General features: G+C 34.8%; 1 protein-coding gene across 1 annotated transcript in view; it reads right to left on the bottom strand.

Annotated features, from left to right (window-relative positions):
- LOC120353902 overlaps positions 1–22,659 on the bottom strand; it is a gene marked incomplete at its 5' end in the record, with an annotated part of 38,136 nt that overhangs the window by 6,997 nt on the left and 8,480 nt on the right. The window contains 6 exon segments of the mRNA XM_039439384.1: positions 1,857–2,009; positions 4,701–4,920; positions 8,709–8,981; positions 13,202–13,354; positions 19,775–19,970; positions 22,409–22,625. Of these exon segments, the coding sequence (XP_039295318.1) occupies positions 1,857–2,009; positions 4,701–4,920; positions 8,709–8,981; positions 13,202–13,354; positions 19,775–19,970; positions 22,409–22,625 (1,212 nt within the window).

Genomic DNA, 22,659 nt, shown 5'->3' with positions numbered 1-22,659 from the left:
CATGAGGTCCGTTCGCTATGTGCGCTAGCAAGGAACTGAGCTCTGAATACAATGTTGTCTTCCACTATGACTATGCTGACTAAACAAGTTAACTGTGATTCTATGCAGTTTTCACTCATATAACTTGTATATCGTATATACTTTCAATAACATTAACTTATAACCTTCTGACTTGCATAATGTTAGTATAGTTTTGACTTTGTCTATTGCCAATGTTGCTTAATGACAATAAAAATTTATTTATTTATTTATTATTTATTTATAGACACCGCTTGTGTTTGGTCGTCTGCTCTGTTCTCTATCTCTATCCATGAATTGAGTTTTAGGTTAGTTGAGTTCTGAATTTTGAAATAATAGCGTGAAAAAATGTCATCTATATAATAATCTTCAGCCTAATATTAAAATCTCAATAGCCTTCTTAAAATCGTCTACACTCTCATCTTCTTAAATGCCAATTTCCTATTCTGTGATGGCTATGTTTATATCCGATAGGTATCTTTTGTAGGAATAATGGTGATATGTATCTTGGTTGAATCTAAAGAGTTTTTCGCCCCACTTGGATGTAATGAGCTGGTTTTCATGCGTCATAAGGAGGCCGAAAATGATTGTTTTCCGACCAGGCCGGTAAAATTTTTACGGCCCTAGGGCTGTAAAATAACCTTGAAGTCAGCTGATTCTGATTTGATGTGAACGTGTTTACAAAATGGTTTATGAAACGGAATCAGTTTATGCTTATAGAATTGAATAAGTATTCTGCAATAAGATACTATCATTTTATTTGGATGAATGAAATAAAGATAAGATATATATTATGAACTATTCAAATTCAATTTTCAGAGTAGGATAGAACTTCTAACCTAAACTTCCGAAGTCAACGACAACAAGCATTGTTGACGTTGACATTCAGATTTGTCAAATTTCAAGTGTGCTAAAACAGCTGATAAAAAAACTTTTCATTACTTGTGTTTATTATTCAAGAATCAAAACATTTACAATAATATCATCTTATTGTTATTTGGAAGAATACAAACTCAACCTCTTATATAATTGAACATAATCTTTTAGGTTATTTAGACAAATCAGAATAAAAAATAAACATCCTTGGATAATTTCCTGATATTCAGATTACCTCAGATTTGCTAGAGCTATGACCTTCCTGTTTTGCTTTCGGAAGTGTCTAATAAACAATTATTCTCATATTTATTTATTGTTTATTTTTCTGTGTGGCGAAAAATAACGTTCTCACCATGGGCAAAAATGTTTTTCCGGCTCTCAATCTTTTCTAGTCCTCGGCCTACGGCCTCGGACTTTAAAACCGATTTCGAGCCGGAAAAGTCTCATTTTCGGCCCTAGGTGCGAAATATACTATTATAGTTCTCAACTATTGGTTGTGATCGTAATCTGGTATAGTTTACTCTTCCTCAAACGAATTAGTTGAGCAATTTCACTATGAGCAAAAGGTGAAAAGCTGCTCTAGACTAGACTCACCTTTTTTGAAGCATTTGCTTCAAAAGTTGAGCAAATTCTCTAGTTTATTCATACAATTTTGAGTATAAGCTTTTACTTTTGAAGAAAAGGTTCTGCTCACGTTTATTCATAGAAAATGAAGCATATGCTCCATATTTTAGAAGTGTAAGCAAATGCTCAACTTTGTTCATATGGCCCATTGAGTCTTGTTCCAAAATTAACATCTATAGAACGAACTTGTTGAGGCAAGATCAAATCTGCTCAGTTATATATCATTCAAGAGATCATAATCTGCTCAGTTATATATCATTCAAGAGATCATAAACTAATAAAACAGATGTGAATGTCGGTATATTTCTTTATCAGTACATGAACAAACGTGGCTTTACCTTGCGAGCTTTGTTGAAAATATTCCTGGCAGTGTGCAGACAGTCGTTGTGGTCGATGGGGCAGGCGGCCACTCCTGATATGCGTCTCTCGTGAACACTCATCTTGCCATCAACGTACCTGATAGAACCCAGCCATTTGCGGTCTTTGAACACCTGCAACCACAATACAAACACCATAAGATAATAGAAGAAATTGTATAAACAAGGGAAATAATTTTTAAGGAAACAAAAATAAAGTCGGTGAATGTAGTAGAATATTGAATACTGTGTTATGAAGAAAGGTGAAGGAAAGAAAGGGACCGTAACAGGTTATTCAATAAACTTTACTTTACTTTACTTTTCTTGTTCGTCACAATTACTGAACTGCATTAAGGGAGCAACGATCCAGCAGTATATGACACGTCAAAGTTTAATCTAATATCTACCATCCCTCCTATTTCAACACAACAGATCCCACATAACATACATCAATCAAACACTATTCAACAAGGAAGTCTGCTAACCTGTACGGACACAATACAATAAGGAATTCCCTGAGTGTTTTTTTGAACTCCTTCAAGCCATCAAACTCTAGTCCCTGGTATTGGAATGAAGAGATTGTGATATAGCTTTCATTTCTCCACTCCATTTCCTATTATCAATTGACCGTCTATGGAAGAGATGTGTGGATTTGTCAATGAAGTTCCTGATTCAGAGGAAACGCATGTTTTTCGAACAGCCAGTACTCGTCAACGGAAGAGGGTATTGCCCTGGAACGAATGTTGGCAGACAACCCATACTATGCCATTTCAGTTGCTATGAGCGTTGGAACGTACAACATCGTTTGTTCGCTGTTAAGCAGTTTTTTTTAGAAACGATGAATCTGTAGTCACAGTGCAACGCTTTTTCGTCAATATTTTAGAGTTGAGGGTCGAGGTGCTGTGTAGAACGAGTCAGATGGCAGTTGTTACTAGTCCTAGACGATCGACTCGACGACACTAACTCGGTCTACATTTTCAGGAGTACGAACTGAACGGGAAAGACCAGACGGTTTCTTTTTCATCACAGAACTAATACTCCTAAACGCTGCAACCCATCGGAGTACAGTATTTCGATCGGGCTTTGCACCTCGACCCTCAACTCTAAAATATTGACGAAAAAACGTTGCACTGTGATTACACATTCATTGTTTCTAAAAAAAAAAACTGCTTAACAGTAAACACACGATGTTGTACGTTCCAACGCTCATAGCAACTGAAATGGCATAGTATGGGTCGTCTGCCAACATTCGTTCCAGGACAATACCCTCTGTTACCCTTGACGAGTACTGGCTGTTCGAAAAACATGCGTTTCCTCTGCACAACTCAGTATAACGGTACATGTATTATGTGAAGGTTTGTTTACCTTTCCATACGTAGCTCATGAGTTCTAAACTCCTCAGCCGTGTAGACACATATCTCCAGTAACTCTCTCTGATATCTGAATTTTTCCCTCTAGAGTTCCCTGAGTCATGAAAGAAGAACTCTTACACCTCGCCCATACTGAGTGCTATGACGGACGTCGACACAAGTTCTATAATAAGTCCTCACCAGTGTGATATATCGATGTTTCTTACTTATTTGGCAACATTCCAATTTAGGCCGGTTACAGAGCTCGACCGACCGTCAGTGCGTACGTCAGTCGCGCTTGTCTTTTCCATAGAGATTCCATGTATCCGTACAGAGCAGGACTGACGGCACGCACGCGCACGGTCAGGACCATGCGTTTTATACAGCGTACGAATACCATCGATCGAGCTCGTGCGCATCCGTTCCATCGGTAGACTGGCGCGCTATTGAAACAAATATAATCTTTCAGAGCTGTACTGATCAGTAGCCAGATCGCAACATAACCAATGTGCTGACACCTCTGCCCGACAATCAGCTGATATTGAATTGAATAGCATAATGAATGAATGCAATTAATAGTGTCATATTTGAATTCAGATTTTTTCTATATCTACAATCATTTCTAAATTTTTTATTGAAAAAATCATATATTATTAATATTATCTACATTTATTTGATCCGTAGCTTAAAGTGACTGCAAGTATTCCCAATGGTGATACAAGCTCGAAATAACTCATCAAAATTTCTGATGGAGATTCTGAGGTAGTTGAAAAATGTATATTCACCCCAAGCAATGATGTATGGTACAAAATTCCCTTTGTAATGCTCTTTGGGCGACCATCGGGTGAACTTGATATCTAACGTCTTTTAATCTTTCGTTTACGAAGCTGCAATTAAACAATCTGTAAAGGCGTCCATTTTGTGAGTCAGAAAAACTGATGTATGGTCAGGATGGTGCATACGCACTGACGGTCGGTCGAGCTCTGTAACCGGCCTTAAGGTTAGGCTATGTACGAGGCTGTGTCACATTTTCAAAGATTCACAGTTGAAAAGTGATTAGTTTTGCATTGAAAACAAGTGAACAAGTGTTTCACAAGTAGTTCTTCACCTCCAGCCGTATTTTACAGATAGTTGATATAAATAAATAATAAATAAATAAATGTTTATTTCCCAAAAAAACTAAAACTACAACATCAATTACACAAAATATTAGACAAATTACAATATTACATACAATAGTTTGTTACAAAAATTCTTATAATGTGTCCTCTACTTGTTTAGTTTTTTCCGTGTGGAAATTGACCTACTCCACTATGTCGTACCATGTTCTAGATTTTAAATAAATATAAATATTTATTTATTCTAAATAGGTATAGATATTTAGAATAATAATTATTGTTTTTTTCTGATTGTCACATCTTCGTACTGTTTTCTGTGTTTTGGTGGAATAAATTGAATTGAATTGACTTCGACTGACCGAATTGGTATGATGCCGCCATTCTCCAGTCTCGGGATTGAGTATATACTGAGGCAGCAGCTTCCATGCCTCGGTGGCGACCATCTTGATAGCCTCGAGCACATAGCTGACTTCGGCGTCACTCATAAAGTAGGGCAGTGAGATGCGAGTGAAGCCAGGTCGCAGCATCTCAAACGCTGAGTGCTCCTCGCGGCGACGCAGCTGACGGCGGTCTAGACGGCTAAAAATTTGGGTTCAATTTATTAAAAAATGCACACAAAAATACAGTTAACAGCAAACACAGATAGACAACAATAAAATCACACAATACAATAGAATATATGGAGTTGAAAGACAATTTATGATGATCGAAGACGGTACATTTTTTCGTAGAAAAAAGGAGAAATCCCATGGAATAGTTCAATCATGTTCCAAATGTAAAGCCGTTTTTTTGTTAACTCAAGCCGACTAGACGGCTAAAAATTTGGGTTCAATTTATTAAGAAATACACACAAAAATACAGTTAACAACAAACACAGATAGACAACAATGAAATCACACAAATACAATAGAAAATATGGAGTTGAAAAACAATTTATGATAATCGAAGACGGTACATTTTGTCAAAGAAAAAATTATATATCCCATGGAATAGTTCAATCATTCTCCAAATGTGAAGCCGTTTTTTTTTTAACTCAAGCCGATTACTGTCTATTATTACTGTTTTGTTGAGGTTTTGATTTGATTAAATTTTCTTCCTGGAGATGGACTATTTGTCAAGAAGGACTATTTGTCAAAAAATAAAATAATACAAATAAACATATGTATAGGTATATTAAGAACATCACATTCTACAATGTACATTACAATTTAACCCTCCCCAAAAGCCTCATTCTCCATCCATAAATTCTTGAATACTGTAGTAAACCCCGTTTGCTAAATACTTTTTCAATAGCTTTTTGAAAATATCCTTATTCTCATTTTCTCTCAAAGCTAACGGCAGTTTACTCATAAATTTGATACCCATATAAGAAGGCTTTTTCTCATACTGAGCTGTCCTGTGGTATTGTGCAGAAAATTTACTCTTATTCCTTGTGTCATAATTATGTATGTCCCAGTTTCTTATAAATTCTTTATCCCTTATATACATAATCACTTCGAAAATGTACAGTGCAGGCACAGTTAGTAGTCCTAGATCTTTAAAATACTCTCTGCAGGACTCTAATGGCTTAAGACCTTTTATTGCTCTCACAGCTCTCTTTTGCATTCTAAAAATTCTATCTAAATTTTTGAGACTGGAGCCTCCCCATACCAATTGCATACCGAATATGCGACATTATAAGGGCATGATGAGAGTGTAAGAACGACACATTGGCCCATATGAATAAAACCAGAGCAAATGCTTGAGCAAGAGCATGGAGCATAAGGTTTTGCTCATGAGCAAGAGCATGGAGCATAAGGTTTTGCTCATGAGCAAGTAAGGTGCACCGCTTGTGTTTGCGTCATCTGCTCTGTTTTCTATTTATGAATAGAGTTTTAGGTTAGTTGAGTTTAGAATTTTGAAATAATAGCGTGAAAAAATGTCATCTCTATAATAATCTTCAGCATATTCTTATAATATCAATAGCCTTTTTATAATCGTCTACACTCTCATCTTCTTAAATGCCTACTTCCTATCTTTGTGATGGCTATCTTTATAACAGGTCTATTCATCTTTTGTATTTATTCTTTTGTAGGGATAAATGGTGATATATATCATGGTTGAATCTAAAAAGAGTTTTATAGTTCTCAACTATTGGTTGTGATCGTATCTGGTATAGTTTCCTCTTCCTCATACGGATTAGTTGAGCCATTTTACTATGAGCAAAAGGTGATAAGCTGCCCTAGACTAGACTCACCTTTTTTGAAGCATTTGCTTCAAAAGTTGAGCAAATGTTCTAGTTTATTCATACAATTTTGAGCAAAAGCTTTTACTTTTGAGCAAATGCTCAAACTATTTTTTTGATGAGCATGAGCAAAAGGTTTTGCTCAAGTTTATTCATAGAAAATGAAGCAAATGCTCCATATTTTAGAAGTATAAGCAAATGCTCAACTTTATTCATATGGGCCATTATGAGAGACTACCAGCGTCACATAGCTTTACCAAAAACTACTAGGACTATCGGTTTGAGGTCCTAAATCTTGGGATAACTTCTTATGCTACCTTTTCTCTATGCCATATTGAAACGGCAAAGATTATTATGGGAATTAGAATGAAGTAGAACTATTGATTGAAATATGAGTGATACTCAATAGAGGTTAATATAGATGCTTTAGGACCGGTTTCCGATCTCGGGATTTAGCCGAGTCCTAGACTTTTAACAGCTGGAGTCAGAAAATTGGCTTTCCAAAACGGGGCATGGTCGCTGCTTTTATAACAGTAGTCGTAGTTTTTATTTCCTCATTTCTATAATTGGAAACGTTTTTCCTTGACGAAATTAAACATTCCTAAATAATTCAAAATAGCTGAAACTTTACAAATATTTTCTCTTTATTTTATTTTGTGTTCAATTTTCTAGTTTTTCGAAATTTAATTCAAACGTGACTATGACAATGACTGCGACTACGCCCCGTTTTGGAAAACCATTTTTCTGACTCCAGCTGTTTAAAGTCTAGGACTTGGCTAAATCCCGAGCTCGGAAACCGGTCCTTAGTGGTTTAGTCACGACAAAAGATCGGCTGCCCTTACGCCGCTGCAATTTAATCTTCTTCTCGAGGGCTCGAGACTGAACCATCTAATAGGAGTAATACCAGATCGATTCTATTGAAGGTGAATCGAGTGAGGTTGGCCACTTTGGGGTGTGTTCACATTGAATGCGTGTATATGTGCAAGTGGATAGCACATAACCTATAATTTTTATTCATTCATAACTCTAACTTCATTGTATTATCATTCATCTCATCATCATCATCTAGGCTTTGAATACTTCTAGAAAGTCACCTTTGTAAAATAATAAATAAATAAGTGCACGTCGAATCGTGTATAAGCCAAAAAAGCAAAATCTGAAAGGACCAATGAAACACGTTGTGACTTGCATGTAGCTGCTCACACTGAACGCACCAGCAAGTGCACGCGTTCAGTGTGAGTGTTCATATTGCTCTTGCCACATTTTTTCCCCAATCTGCACGCTTGGTCATGCATAACCAAGCTTGCACTTGCACATATACATACATTCAATGTGACCAAACCCTTAAATTCAAACAATAAGATGAAGAAGTTTATGAAAAGCTGCTCTGCTGCACTGGATAACGTGACATAAAACTAAACCTATACTTTTAAACGAGCAATTTCTGTTTAGATGTTTGGATGTTTAGATGTTTGTATTTCACCGGATCTCGAAAACGACTCTAACGATCCTCACGAAATTCAGAACATAGTAGGTTTATAATATAAAGATTCGATTGCACTAGGTCTCATCCCTGGGAAAACTCGCTGAAGGACATTAAAAGGATAATTATTATTCATCCTTGCAAAAACAGCTGATAATAATAATTTCGTCGTCTGTTGATGATGGAAGTGAGTGAGCGAGTTCATGTATGTGGGACTGTGTCAAAATTATGACTCAGCTGTTGAACTTTAGTAATCATTCAATCAGGTACTAAGTTATGCCGGTTGCAAAAAAACCGGGTTATTTTCAGTCCTGATTAATTCCAGTAGGTCCATCTTTTTGAAATGGTCTTCTCTGATTTGGTTCACGTGAAATTAATCAGGATTAAAATTTAACCGGCTTTTGTGCAACCTTTGTGAGGAAAATTTTGCGAAGTAATCTCATTTTACTGTGATTAGATAGAACATTTCTGTATGAACTATGAATGTTATTATAATTTCTTCTTTCGTAATACATCTTTTGTGCTTTTGTACTCCAGAGCGAAGCTCGGTCCCAGATATTTGTTATAATGATGCATATCTTTGTAATTGAACTGTCTTTTGTTAAAATAAAAATAAAAATGATTCTTTTTCTGAAATAGCATGAATGACTTGTGACTCACTCATCTTCCATGAGCACCTGCTCGAACTGAGCGGCCAGCTGCTGGTCGATGCCCATGAGGTCCTGCGCATAGGGCCCGGCGCATGCGCACCCGCCGCGCGCCTGCACCCCGAACACATCGTTCAACACGGCGCACACAAAGTTGTGGTGCAGGAAAGTGCCGCGCGGGTGACGCACCATCAGTGCAAACACGGCCAGTCGGCGCGCCGTGTGCAGCGAACTGTTCCCGAGCACTAGCACCTCGGGGATGTTGCGTAGATGCGACAACACCATTCTGAAATCACCAACAAACATTACAACATTAGTTGAATCAAATCAAATCAGATAATTCTTTATTTATCATTACATTTATACAATAATTAATATAATAATTCACAATAAGTCAGTTGAGAAAGTCTTGGGGTAATTGAAATTAAATATCTAAATTTGAATAAATATTGAAAAATTGAAGGTTATAAAGTGGGATCTATGCTCCTCTCGATGTCAGTTCATCTATAGTGAAATCCACGTTATAATGGCAGTATTTGATTAACAATGATATTGCTATTATTGTCTATTATTCGACAAAACAAATAGCACTATCCTTTTCTAGCTCCGCAACGTTGCCAAATCCGTTTTTAACAATGTAGAAATATGATTAATCAAGGCAGACAAACGGCAACGCTGTTCTCCTATCTTGTTGTTTGCAAAATCTGAAATATAGACAAAATCTGTTAAGGCTGTGCAAAGGCTAAAAATAAACTCTCTACTCGTGATATTTTTCAAAGTTTTTCGATTTGCATATCATCAAGCTATCAAAGTGAAAAAGTTTTCTCACGAAATTTTTTTTCCCTATCATTACTTTTTGAGATATGAGCGCCTAAATTTTTGGGACATAACATTTCAAATTCGGTAAGATATAATAAATCCATTAGATTACAACTCAAATATTTTTTTCAAATATATTTTAATAATAGTAGTAATAATATTTTATATATAAATTTTAATAATAGTAATAAATATATTTTATAATAGTAGTAGTGACAAACATTTTTCGAAAATATAAATATTTGAAAAATTTATTCAATTTACCAAAAATAACTCAACTAAAAGTTATTTTTGGTTACTTTTAGTAAATTGAATAACTATTTTAAAAATTGATATTTTCAGAAAATTTTCAATTTACTAGATCAACAATACCATGAAGAATCTCTCCTCTGAATCTCATGTATTTATCTCTTACCGGATTTGAAATGTTCTGTCCCAAAAATTCAAACTTTAGGCGCTCATATCTCAAAAAGTAAATGACCAGAAAAAAATGTTTTCCTGAGAAAACTTTTTTTTATTATGATAGCTTGATGATATACAAATCAAAAGACTTTAAAAAATATCACGAGTAAAAAGTTTATTTTTAGCCTTTGCACAGCCTTAAGCTCTCTATTTTTATGCGTTTTGTAAGTAATTGAGGATTATTTTTCAAGGTTACGTTTGTCTATTATAAACTTATTCTACATCATTCTCTTCGAAATTAAATTTACTTTAAGTTCTGTAAGAAAATATTTTGTGTTCATTGTACTTTTAACATAGTAAATCTGCTTCAAACAAGGATCTTGTTTTTCGGGACCATGTTTCGTGTATTTCGTCACATATCTTAAAAATTACAGTAGCTAACGGTCTGGAAACGGTTCTATTCAATTTCTAAGTAAATTTTACATGAAGTACGCTGAATTTAACATCCTAATTAACAGCTAACAAATACTCGTAGGGCTTCGTTTCAGCAGGGGCCAGAAATTCAGACGAAATCTTCCACCCTGTATAACTTGGTAGCCAAAAAATATTAGTAACCAATATAAATACATTTCAACTTGAAAATGACCTGAGTTATGGTCGAAACTAGTCGTTGTAATATTTTAAATAATAAAGGGTACTACAGTAAGGTCCACGTTATAATGGCAGTATATAAAGATAGGAGAATAGCGATGCCAATTCTCTGCATCAATTAGTTTATTTATTTATTTATTTTATTTATTTATTTATTCCTTGAAAAAGCATTACAATAATTCACAATTTAGAAATATAACAACAAAATGAATCAATAGGAAATACAAATAAACATAAGGAACTACTTCCCCAAAAGAGCAAGCTCGAGCTTGGGAAGGAGCAGCCGTACTTTGACTACTTACTTATTAATAATTAACATTACAGTATATACATTAACAACTAAAATCAAATCCTTCAATAAACAAGATAAATCAGTGATGCTATAATAGATCAATATATTTACATACATATGTGTTAGAATGCAACAAAATTTGTAAATTATAATAAATTATAATAATGACCTGATATTGCCTAGCCCAGTGTATAACATGATATAAGATGTGGTACAAAATGAAATATTCAATTGGAATAATTACTATACTAATGTAATCCAGAAATTTCGGCACTATCCCAGCCATGAGAGCTAACCAGATACTTTTCAAATGTAGTCCAAAGTTTTTTGGGCGAGTAAACCTCTCAAATTACTTGGAAGAATATTAAAAAATAATGGAGATAAATATATGAAGCTACGCTGACCAGCAGTAGTCAATAATCTAGGAACAGTAACCAGACCTGACTCCTCCCGTCTTGTAATAATTAATATTTCTATAATTTCTATTTATATGAGTTATATTTCTACACTGTCAAGAACATAATTGGCATCGTTGTGGACCTAGAAAAGGATAGTACCACCGGCTTTGTCGAATGATAGAAAAGGATAGCAAAACCTAAGTTGATCAAATACTGTCATTATAATGTGGACCTCACTATACAAGCTTTCATATTGTTCTTATTAGCTTGGTAACCAAGCATTTTCGGACCTATGTTAATTGGAACTTTTTTTCTTCTTTTGATGCGAGGAATCAGCCCCTGGCTTTTGGGCACCTTTTTTCAAAACACCATGTATGTATATTCAGTCACTTTCACTTTTAACTGACAGAATATTTGAAAGAATCATAGCATCAAATAATAATTGTTTTCACTTTCACTACACTAGAACATTGAATTGAATTGAAAAAATCTTTATTCATAAACATGTACAGGTACATTAGGAACAGCGTCAATATACAAACATAAACATAAATAGTAGAAGAAGTAGTAAAAAGTAGTAAGTCTTAAACCTCCTATATAAATAAACAACAATCACAAACCCACAGTGCGATCTGCAAACTCCTGCAGGGAGTAGAGACACAATGGCCCATATGAATAAAACCAGAGCAAATGCTCATGAGCAAAAGCATTGAGCATAAGGTTTTGCTCATGAGCAAAAAGTAGAAGCAAAAGCATTTGCTCATTTTGAATATGCTTTACCTTATGCTTTGAATATGCTTTATATGAATAAGCTTTACCTTATACTCTTACCTTATGCTCTTGAACTCTGGAGCAAATGCTCACGTATTTTAAAGATTTTTCATCAGCTGATTCGCTTTTGTAGCCTTAATTTGTATTTATAGCTCACGGAAGCGCTAAATATGCAAACAGGGGGCACCGCTTGTGTTTGCGTCGTCTACTCTGTTTTCTATTTTTTATGAATACAGTTTTAGGTTAGTTGAGTTTAGAATTTTTAAATAATAGCGTGAAAAAATGTCATCTCTATAATAATCTTCAGCATATTCTTATAATATCAATAGCCTTCTTATAATCGTCTACACTCTCATATTCTTAAATGCCTATTTTCTATTTTGTGATGGCTATCTTTATAACAGGTAGCTTTTGTATTTATTCTTTTGTAGGAATAATGGTGATATATCATGGTTGAATCTAAAAAGAGTTTTATAGTTCTACACTATTGGTTGTGATAGTATCTGGTATAGTTTCCTATTCCTCATACGAATTAGTTGAGCCATTTTACTATGAGCAAAAGGTGATAAGCTGCTCTAGACTAGACTCACCGTTTTTGAAGCATTTGCTTCAAAAGTTGAGCAAATGCTCTAGTTTATTCATACAATTTTGAGCAAAAGCTTTTACTTTTGAGCAAATGCTGAAACTATTTTTTTGATGAGCATGAGCAAAAGGTTTTGCTCACGTTTATTCATAGAAAATGAAGCAAATGCTCCATATTTTAGAAGTATGAGCAAATGCTCAACTTTTATTCATATGGGCCCAATGATATTAAAAACTCCTTGCGTTTTATACTTAATTTTTTCATGTTCTCCATTGCCTGTAATTCTAAAGGCAGCATTGTGAAGTATTTCCTTCCCATGTAGTGTCAATTCTAACCTGTGTCTTTCCGTTATCCTCCCAAATCTAGTATAGTAGCCATGAGTCTCATTCCGTAGTTCTTCAACAGGGTAATTCCTAACATACATGATAACATCAAATACATATTGCCCGTAAACTGTAAGAATGCCAAGCTGCGAAAAAACCAGTTTTACAGAGTCCATTCTTTTTAGATTCATCATTATTCTTAGTGCTTTTTTCTGTTGAATGAGAATTCTATCGATTTTGATATTGCAATCATCGCTAGCTACTTACTTGGTGATCTTCTCCTCCCGGGTGAGAATGGCCGGCACTCCCAATGTCTGCTTCAACTGCATGGCAATTCCCAGTCTGATGGACTCCACTATGCCAGCCGTTCCCCCCTCCTCACGCATCTCTGTGTCCTTCAGGTAGCAGTGCGAGTTGTGCCTAACAAAATACAATCGAAAATATTATCAAATGGAATAAAATCTACCAATAAAACATAGTAGCAATATAGATTCATCGGATAATATAATGTATTTCTGAGTAGTCAGTTATCAATTCAAAATTCCTACATTCAACAAAATTTCAGTTTAGAATAAAATATGTGGGCTACTATAGACAATATGTCAGAAATTCAACTACAAGACTATATTTTGAGGGTATTGTAAGTGATTTTCGGTAGATTTATTACTCACATCAGTAGTAAATATAGTTATACAGGAACCGGCATATTATACTGACGATTTTGTAGTAATTGTTATGTTGGCACCACTGTCATTGAAAAGGCAGGAATGTTGTACATTGACAGGTCTATTCTTGCCTTTTCAGTAGCCAGTATGTCGTGGTCAAGTGAACATCGAGCGTTTGTGATTGAACCATATTTTAGAAATAATGACTGTTATTTTTAACACAGCGCGTTTATTTCGCAGACATTTAAAATTAAATCGACACGCGCCTGTTCCCAGTAGGAATACTATCTTGTTGTGGGTAAAGAATTTTAGGAACACGTCGTCTGCTTTATAAAAACGAAACCAACCGGACAAAAACGGACTGTGAGAACGCCTGAAAACATTAATGCAGTAGGAGTAGCTGTTAAGCTGCGTACACATATACGCGCTTCCAACCCGCACCGAGCACGCTCCGCCCTCGTACCGCCCTCGTTCCTCCATCGAACCACAGTCGCTCCGCCCCCGCACCCATCATGAACGTTACGGAAGATGTTAGATCTTCTCGCGTTCCCCGGTCGAACCACTCTTGCTCCCCGGTCGATCATCAATCGCTCTGCTGGAGTGAGGTTCGGTTGCGGAGCAGAGCGAAAGTCTGTAGGCACCTTTACACGGTCTCCACGACGTTCAGCAGCGATACAGGCTGTTGCGCTAGCCATTTCTGTTCAAAGTGCACGACGAATTCTTCATTCCGTCCAGAAATTCCATCCGTATAAGATAATGTTAGTGCAAAAACCTAATGCAAATGATTGGGCACATCGCAAAGCCGCTTGTGAGATCATTCTCGAAAATGTCCACCAGGATGCCCTTATTCTTTCAAGTGACGAGGCACATTTTCATTTGTTGGGATTTGTGAATAAACAAAATTACCGTTATTGGGCAGCCAATAATCCACAGAACTAAAGGAAGTCATTCAACGAGAAATTGGAGCAATTCCACAAGTGATGATTGAGCGAGCAATGGAATATTTTAGAATTAGGTTGAGTGAGTGTGTGAAAAGTACTAACGGAAATCATTTGGATGACATAATATACAAATAAAAAACTTTGTGAGTAATCTATGTAATTCACTATAAATTGCAAAATGTGATATATTATTATGATTTAATTGTACGAAACACACTTTAGTTATTATCCCTCAAAAATCAAATTTCAAGTGACGAGGCACATTTTCATTTGTTGGGATTTGTGAATAAACAAAATTACCGTTATTGGGCAGCCAATAATCCACAGAACTAAAGGAGGTCATTCAAGGAGAAATTGAAGCAATTCCACAAGTGATGATTGAGCGAGCAATGGCAAATTTTAGAATTAGGTTAAGTGAGTGTGAGAAAAGTAACGGATAACATTTGGATGACATAGTTTTCAAATAAAACACTTTTTGAGTAATGTATGTAATTCACAGTAAATTTCCAAATTTGATCTTTAATTTGATAGATTACATTTTTTAATTGTACGAAACCTGTATAATAGAATAAGACTCTGTATAATGAAACAAGACTCTGTATAATGAAACAAGATGAAATTGTCATAAATACAACATATGAAATCATGCATTTCTCAGCAGAGATTAAGGTAGTTGATTACCTAATCTAAGCTCTCTGTCAAAACAAATGAGGGAATTGCAAGGTGATGTGGCAGGTATGTCTGGGCTGTTGGACGAGGCGTTAAAAAACATAACCGATCTTCAAAACGAAAATAAGAAACTTATTAAAAACTTTGCTAGTATTGAAGCGGATAATGCAAATTTGAAGACAAGAGTTTCAGTTCTTGAAAACAAAATAAACGAGATGGAACAATATTCTAGGCGTATGAACATTCAGATCGATGGTATACCGGTTACACAGGGTGAAAAGGTGGACGATATCGTCGAGAAGTTGGGAAATCTTTTAGAAGTTGCTTCTCCGATTGAAAGTGTACTTTCTATGCACCGTGTACCGTCAATTAACGCTAAGAAGTGTCAACCAATTATTGTGCAGTTCTCAAACCCTATGCAGAGAAGAAAGTGGCTGGAAGCATACCGCAAAAAACGAGATGTTACTTCTACGGATCTCAACCCTGTCCTCCAACCAAAAACCAACATCTATATCAACGAGCATCTGACGAGGGAAAATAAAACTTTGTTGGCGGCAACCAAAGCTGTGGCCAAGGAGCGAGGCTACCAGTTCGTATGGGTGCGGCAAGCAAAAATCTACGTTCGGAAGGAGCACAACAGCAAAGCAGTTAGAATTTTTACTCATGATGGGTTACAAAAACTTGTTTAAGAAATCCCCAATTCTCATTACAGGTATTTTTCATAGAGATCCACTGTTATTACACTGCATTATTTTGGTTTTAATGAAGAACTGTAAATTTATTCTCATGTTATTTACTTTCAGGATATTATTAATTTTATTTTCCTATGCCTGGTTGAATGAGATTATTAGATTATTGCCTGCTCTATTAGAACTCAACTATATACGTGCGTATTACATTACACATAATGTGTACTTATTTAAAATAATAATCAATTGCATTTTACACTCCTATGATTAATGGAAGAAGATAATCTAGATCTAGGTAATACTAACATCACATTTGATTATTTTCAACCCGATTTCTTTTTGCCTGAGGCTAATTACTATAGTTTAGGAATTATCGTTCAAAATATTAGGAGTGTACGGAAGAATTTTGACCAGTTCTTAGTTATGTTAAATATTGCAGAAAAACCTAAAATAATTATCCTTACAGAAGTTTGGATTAAAGATAATGAGATTGATCTTTACAAGATAGACCACTATAAATGCTTTTATAAATGTAACTACTTGAATAGATCAGGTGGTGTAATGGTTTATGTTAATAAAGAGGTCTCTTGTACTGAGCTGAAAAACGAATTTACAACTGCTGACTGTATCTCTTTGAATTTTAAATTTGAAAATTTTTGTATAGTTCTTCTTGTCGCTTATCGGCACCATAATAGCACACCAAGTATATTCATAAATGAACTCAAGAGTTGGCTTGAACAAAATTCCAGCATTAATTCAGTTTTCTGTGGAGATATAAACCTGAACACTCTCGTTGATAACGATGATGTAATGATTACTTGAATCTGCTAGCTTCATTGGGTTATACATGTAGTATAAGAGAAATAACTAGACCTGCATCGTTAACATGCCTTGATCACCTCTTTGTAAGATCCAGTCCACTTTTAGAGTATCAAAGTGCATTGTTCACAACCGACATCACTGATCACAGCACTTTAGGCGTCATGTTTAAAAAATCAAAGATAAGAGATAGTACTCAGCAAGATAGAAATGGAGATCAGTTAGTGGTAAATGAAAAAATATGCCTTATGAAATTTAATGATAAATTAAATCTTTGTGACTGGTCAATAGTTTACAATGCACCAAGTGTTGATAGTGCTTGGAATGAATTCTTAAAAATCATAGAGGAATGTAGGAGTGGTTCTGTGGTCACTACGCATGTCAATTCTTTAACTAGAGCAAAAAATATTAGTCCTTGGATAACGAGTAATATTCATAGGCGATTGCTAAAAAGAATAAACTATACCACAAAGTTAAAAATCGTCCTTTCGATTTGCAACTAAAAAATTATTTTAACGCCTTTAAACTCAAGTTAGCTGACGACATAAAAACTACAAAGATAAACTACTACAGTCAATTATTTGAGAAAAATCATAATAACAAAGCTGCTCAGTGGGGAATAATCAATGATATAACAGGTAGAAAAAGAAAGAATAAAACTTTTGAAAGTATCTATACAATGAATAACAATACTGTTGTTACTGATTCACCAACTATTGCCAAGGAGTTTAATGAATATTTTATAAGTGTTCCCAATAATGTCAGGGATGACCTACTTAGAATATAGACCCGAATCATCAATTCTCACCAGAAGGTTACAATAGGGTTTTTAAATACAATATCTCTGAAAATTCTATCTTCTTACACCCTGCTACGGAAGAAGAAATTCTCCAACTGATTAGATTAATGCCCTCAAAAAGATCGACAGGATATGACTCACTCACAAGCGATATTTTGAAACACATTATTCCTATTATACTGCCTATTTTATGTTACCTGTGTAATGCTAGTTTGTCGCAAGGAGTATTCCACAAGTCTTGAAAAGAGCAGTGGTGGTACCATTTTTCAAAGGTGGAGATAAATTACTATTGAATAATAATTATAGACCCATAGCGCTGCTCTCTATCTTTTCTAAAATATTAGAGAAACTGATGAAAACAAGATTATTGAAATTCCTGAATAGATATGAATTTTTTAGTAAAAACCAATACGGCTTCCGTGAAGGTTTTGATACTGAGCGTGCACTAGTCGACTTTATGAGAATTATATATAATAATGTAAACGATGGTTGAATGTAAATGCTTTATTTTTAGATGTAAAAAAAGCTTTTGATACGGTTGAGCATGGTCTTCTATTAAATAAGTTAGAATCTACAGGGGTAAGGGGCGTGGCCCTACAATGGTTTAAATCTTTTTAAATGATAGAGTTCAATGTACAAAAATTAATAATACCTGTAGTTCTTTTTCAACAGTAACTTCAGGACTTCCACAGGGATCAGTTCTTTCTTCTATTCTCTTTATAATTTTTGTAAACGACCTATGTGATGCCAATTTAAATGGAAAAATATTTTGTTATGCAGATGACACGGTATTAGTTAGTTCAGGGAAATCATGGGATGAACTGTACAATAGAGTAAACCATGACTGTAAATTTCTTCAACAATGGTATCTTAGAAATAGATTAGCAATCAATGTCGAAAAAACCAAATTTATTAATTTCTCTTTGCGCGCACCAAAAATTCACAATCAACCTATTATTTTCCATCTAAATAACTGTACATATGACTTATTATGCCAATGTCCTCCTATAGAGCAGGTCGAAGAGATTAAATACCTTGGTATTTTTATTGATTCAGCCTTAAATTGGAAAACACATATATCTAATCTCAAGAAAAGTATCAATACCTATCTTTGTAAATTCTATCACTTGAGAGAGCTGTGTGATACAAACACACTACGCACAGTATATTATGCCTTAATAAATTCAAAATTAGAATACGGCATTGTATGTTGGGGTGGAGCTGCAAAAGTGCACTTTAGTCCACTACACAAATTGCAAAAACATTTCATCAGACTAATACTATTCAAAAATCGAAGAGAGAATTCGTTTCCTTTATACAAGAGATTACGTATTCTCCCAATTCGCCATCTTTTTGTTTTCAAAGTCTTAAGAATTTTCTTTATGCGAAGTGGAAACGATGGATTTTTCAGGCCCAGCTTTTCTGAAAGAAGAAGACTTGACCTGGTATCAAGACTACCAAGAATAAATTTTAGCTTCTTTTCTAAATCTTTTGTATACCTAGGCCCAAAACTCTTCAACGCTATACCACATGCTGGTAGAAGAACTAGAACTTGGAAAGAATTCTCAACAATAATTAAAGACTGGCTATTCCAATATCAAGATATAGAAAACTTTTTTTCAATTCTATCCTGAAAATCATACACTGTTTCAGCTACCGGTACAATGCCATGTATTTATACTCCATAAATTCCCAAACTTTTTGTACTTTGTGATTTATATTTCCACTTAGCTCATATTTTTCTTGTAAATTTACATCAAAAACATTGTTTATTCACAAGAAATCGCGAACTGAACCACTTTAAAACAGGATTAAAGAACCAATGACAACCATAATCGAAGAAATGTTAAGAGAGAAATTTATTATCGGTTGGACATTTGTCGAGCGACTAAGGGCGCACTTATTGAAAGTTATTAATCATGTAAAAAAACTGTTTCAGACGACAAATTAGGTGAGTAAAAAACATTAACTGTAAATAATTTGGTTTTTCTTTAAACAATGTTCGAAACCGCACCATTTTTTTATGATAACCCTGTATATATAGTTCAATCTATCTAAATTCAAAATTGTATGTTTTATTCTGATTTGTATATTCAGATTTATGATTCAGTGTATAAATTAAAATGGACATAACCTATAATATTTGGACAGTTTGACACAAAATTAGGAAATTGAAGAAGTTTTGGACAGTAGCCTGTTTTTTTTCTTTTCGGACTACTGTATTGTTTGCTCTATCCAATAAATAAATAAATATTTACCTGACAAAAAACACAGTACCACCGCCACAACCGTTGGGTACAGGGTTTTTGAAGAGTTCCTTTTTGGCAACCAACACCCCGGGGGTCTGAACACCTCCCACAAACTTGTGCCCCGAAAAGAAAATGGCGTCTTTGTGTACCGACTTCTCGTCCATACCTGGCAGAATTGGGTTCATGTCCAGTTGCACATAGGGTGCTGGAAAAAAACAAAACAATCCTATGTTATTCATACAAGTTTTTAGACAAACATATAAATAGAGTAAAACGAGACAAACATAGACAAACATTCTAGAAGGATTGATGTTTTCTATTGTTTGTTCAGAGTAATTTATAATTCAATAATATATATTTATTATATAAGAAACAAATATTTAATTCACTTTGACGATAAAATAATATCATTCAATATTCACAATTATTAATTAAAATAATCATTTTTAGTTTAGGTAATGGGTCTGCTTGTTTGCGATAAAGATATCTGTTTATTAGATATTTTCTTAGAGGCACGGTTTCTAGGACACTTATTACATTTTATGGATCATTAATTCTTTATTCATTTATACAATAAGTACAGTATCAAAATGATAGGGAGAGGAAAAATAAGTTAACCTTGTGCTATTCCTCTCCTAAATTTAGATAACACATAGTCCGAAATAGGTTAAGTCTTGTAGTTCTTCAATTCACAAAATTTTCAGTCCTCAAGTATTTTCACAAAGTGGATTTTCAAATTTAGATGCTTCATTAAATCTATAGGTTAAATGGTTTATTAGATTTGATAAGTGACATAGAAACTGGGCTAGAATCTGACAATATAGGATAGTACACTACACTTGATGAAACTTTCACATAGGTCTCATGAAGACACACCCATCATATTATGAAACAATCATCTCCTTCAAACTCCTTGAAACAATGATCTCCTTCACAAAATCTCGCGATTTGAAACATATAGTTCAAGTGCTCCAGGCTATCATACAAATTTTATTGAGTTCCATCAAATAGTTTCAAGAGTTTATGATCTTCTTATAAATTTGTCTATTTCTTTGTCTCGGACAGTCTCGAATCAATTCTCAAGCCTTGAAAATTACAAGCATGTAACCAATTAATAATGTCAATTCAAATAGAGGCCCCAGGTCCCTCAAAAGCTGCACGTAAACATGTAGAAAGGGAACCAATTTTCTCAATCGCAGAGTATTTCTCCTCTATCAGTGTGCACACTGTCCAACAATTATCAGAGATGGAAATTATTGAGATATTGCAATTATTCAAACGCTAATGAATTAATAATTATTATTAAACGAAAATTCAAATTGAATGCTGTAAATCACCCGAAGACTTCTGCTACTGCAAATATTGACAACAGGGTAAACAGCTAGATGAAAATTCGATGATCGCTACTATTCAAAGATTATTTGTCAGCACGGGAATCGAACCCAGTACCTCCTAATTGATTGATTGATTGATTGATTGAGTACTTTATTTATGTAGATTACAATATATACTGGCTTATACACTTATATACAATAGCTTACAATACAGCAAAATTATAGATGAATTTACATAATATAGACTAAGAAAATAATTATTGAACTGTATATGATATGAAAAAGCAGTTTGTAATATAATAACTATAGATAATAATCATATTGTTATGCATCTACATAAATTGGCGGAGCTTTGGACATATCAATGTCCATTCTTCGGAAAGAATATTAAAAATATCCTCCCCACTAACTCTCTACTTGACAGAGATTAACTGACAGAGATTGTCAGTTTGGTGTAAGGGTAAGCATTCCTGGCCGGCAATTAGGAGGGTACTGGGTTCGATTCCCGTGCTGACAAATAATTTTTGAATAGTAGCGCTCATCGAATTTCCATCTAGCTGTTTATTCTGTTGTCAATACTGTATTTGCAGTAGCAGAAGTCTTCGGGGTGATTTACAGCGTTTAATTCGGATTTTCGTTTAATAATTATTAATTATCAGAGAATATACACTTTTGGAGGCAAAAAGTAGACAGCCCTATTTCCCTAAAATGAATATTGAAAAGATCGTCATAAAAAATTCATGTTTGAATATTTATTGATTAAGTAAGTATCAACAAAAGTAAAAGTAGTTCATCTTAAAAAAAATAAAATAGTATTGGTATTGTTTGATGACTTTGGAGGGTTATTATTTGAGGATGGATACTATGACACAATAGAGTATAATGATGTGTTGAATTAGGATTGTCTCAGCTCGACTAGTTAGTTCGGCCGGATAGAGTCGGAAAATCCCATTCAATTCGGATCGAAAAATTGATCGGCCGGAGACGGCCGTGCACGGCCGTATGAACGTGTTGCAATGGACGAGCATCTATTCCTTTCTTTAGTAGGGGATCGTTCAGTCGTTTTCGGCCGATGCTAGTTCGGACGAAATCGGTTCCAGTGGACGGCCCACCTAAATCGATTATTATCTGTCTTCGTATCAATCTACATATATTATTTAATTTAAATATCACAAAATCAAAACAATGTCTGGGAGAGAGACAACAGAATTGATCCAAAACTTTATCTTCTCTCCCGAATTTAGACCGTTAAAGCCAGTCTTGAACAGACAGTCTATTATGTGACAGAAATGCATCTACAGTGCATTACCAGCAGTTGCATAGTCCCAGAAGGCGAGTGCATTGTACTGGTGCAGTAGGAGCGTGGTGGCCACATCGTCTGCCAGAATACCAGTTATGTTGGAGGCAGCTGAAAAACAGCCGATCAGCTGACGATCTGCGCCCTCCAGCTGACGGTGCAGCTGCAGCTGATTCTCAAGGTCAACCAAATCTAGGAAGCCTTCCTTCGTTTCTGATATTCGCACAACCTGGGAAAAAGTTCAAACATAATATTATTAATAT

This window comes from Nilaparvata lugens, chromosome 12, assembly GCF_014356525.2.
Source record: "Nilaparvata lugens isolate BPH chromosome 12, ASM1435652v1, whole genome shotgun sequence".
Classification (NCBI taxonomy): domain Eukaryota; kingdom Metazoa; phylum Arthropoda; class Insecta; order Hemiptera; family Delphacidae; genus Nilaparvata; species Nilaparvata lugens.
This window is presented reverse-complemented; position numbering and strand designations above follow the sequence as displayed.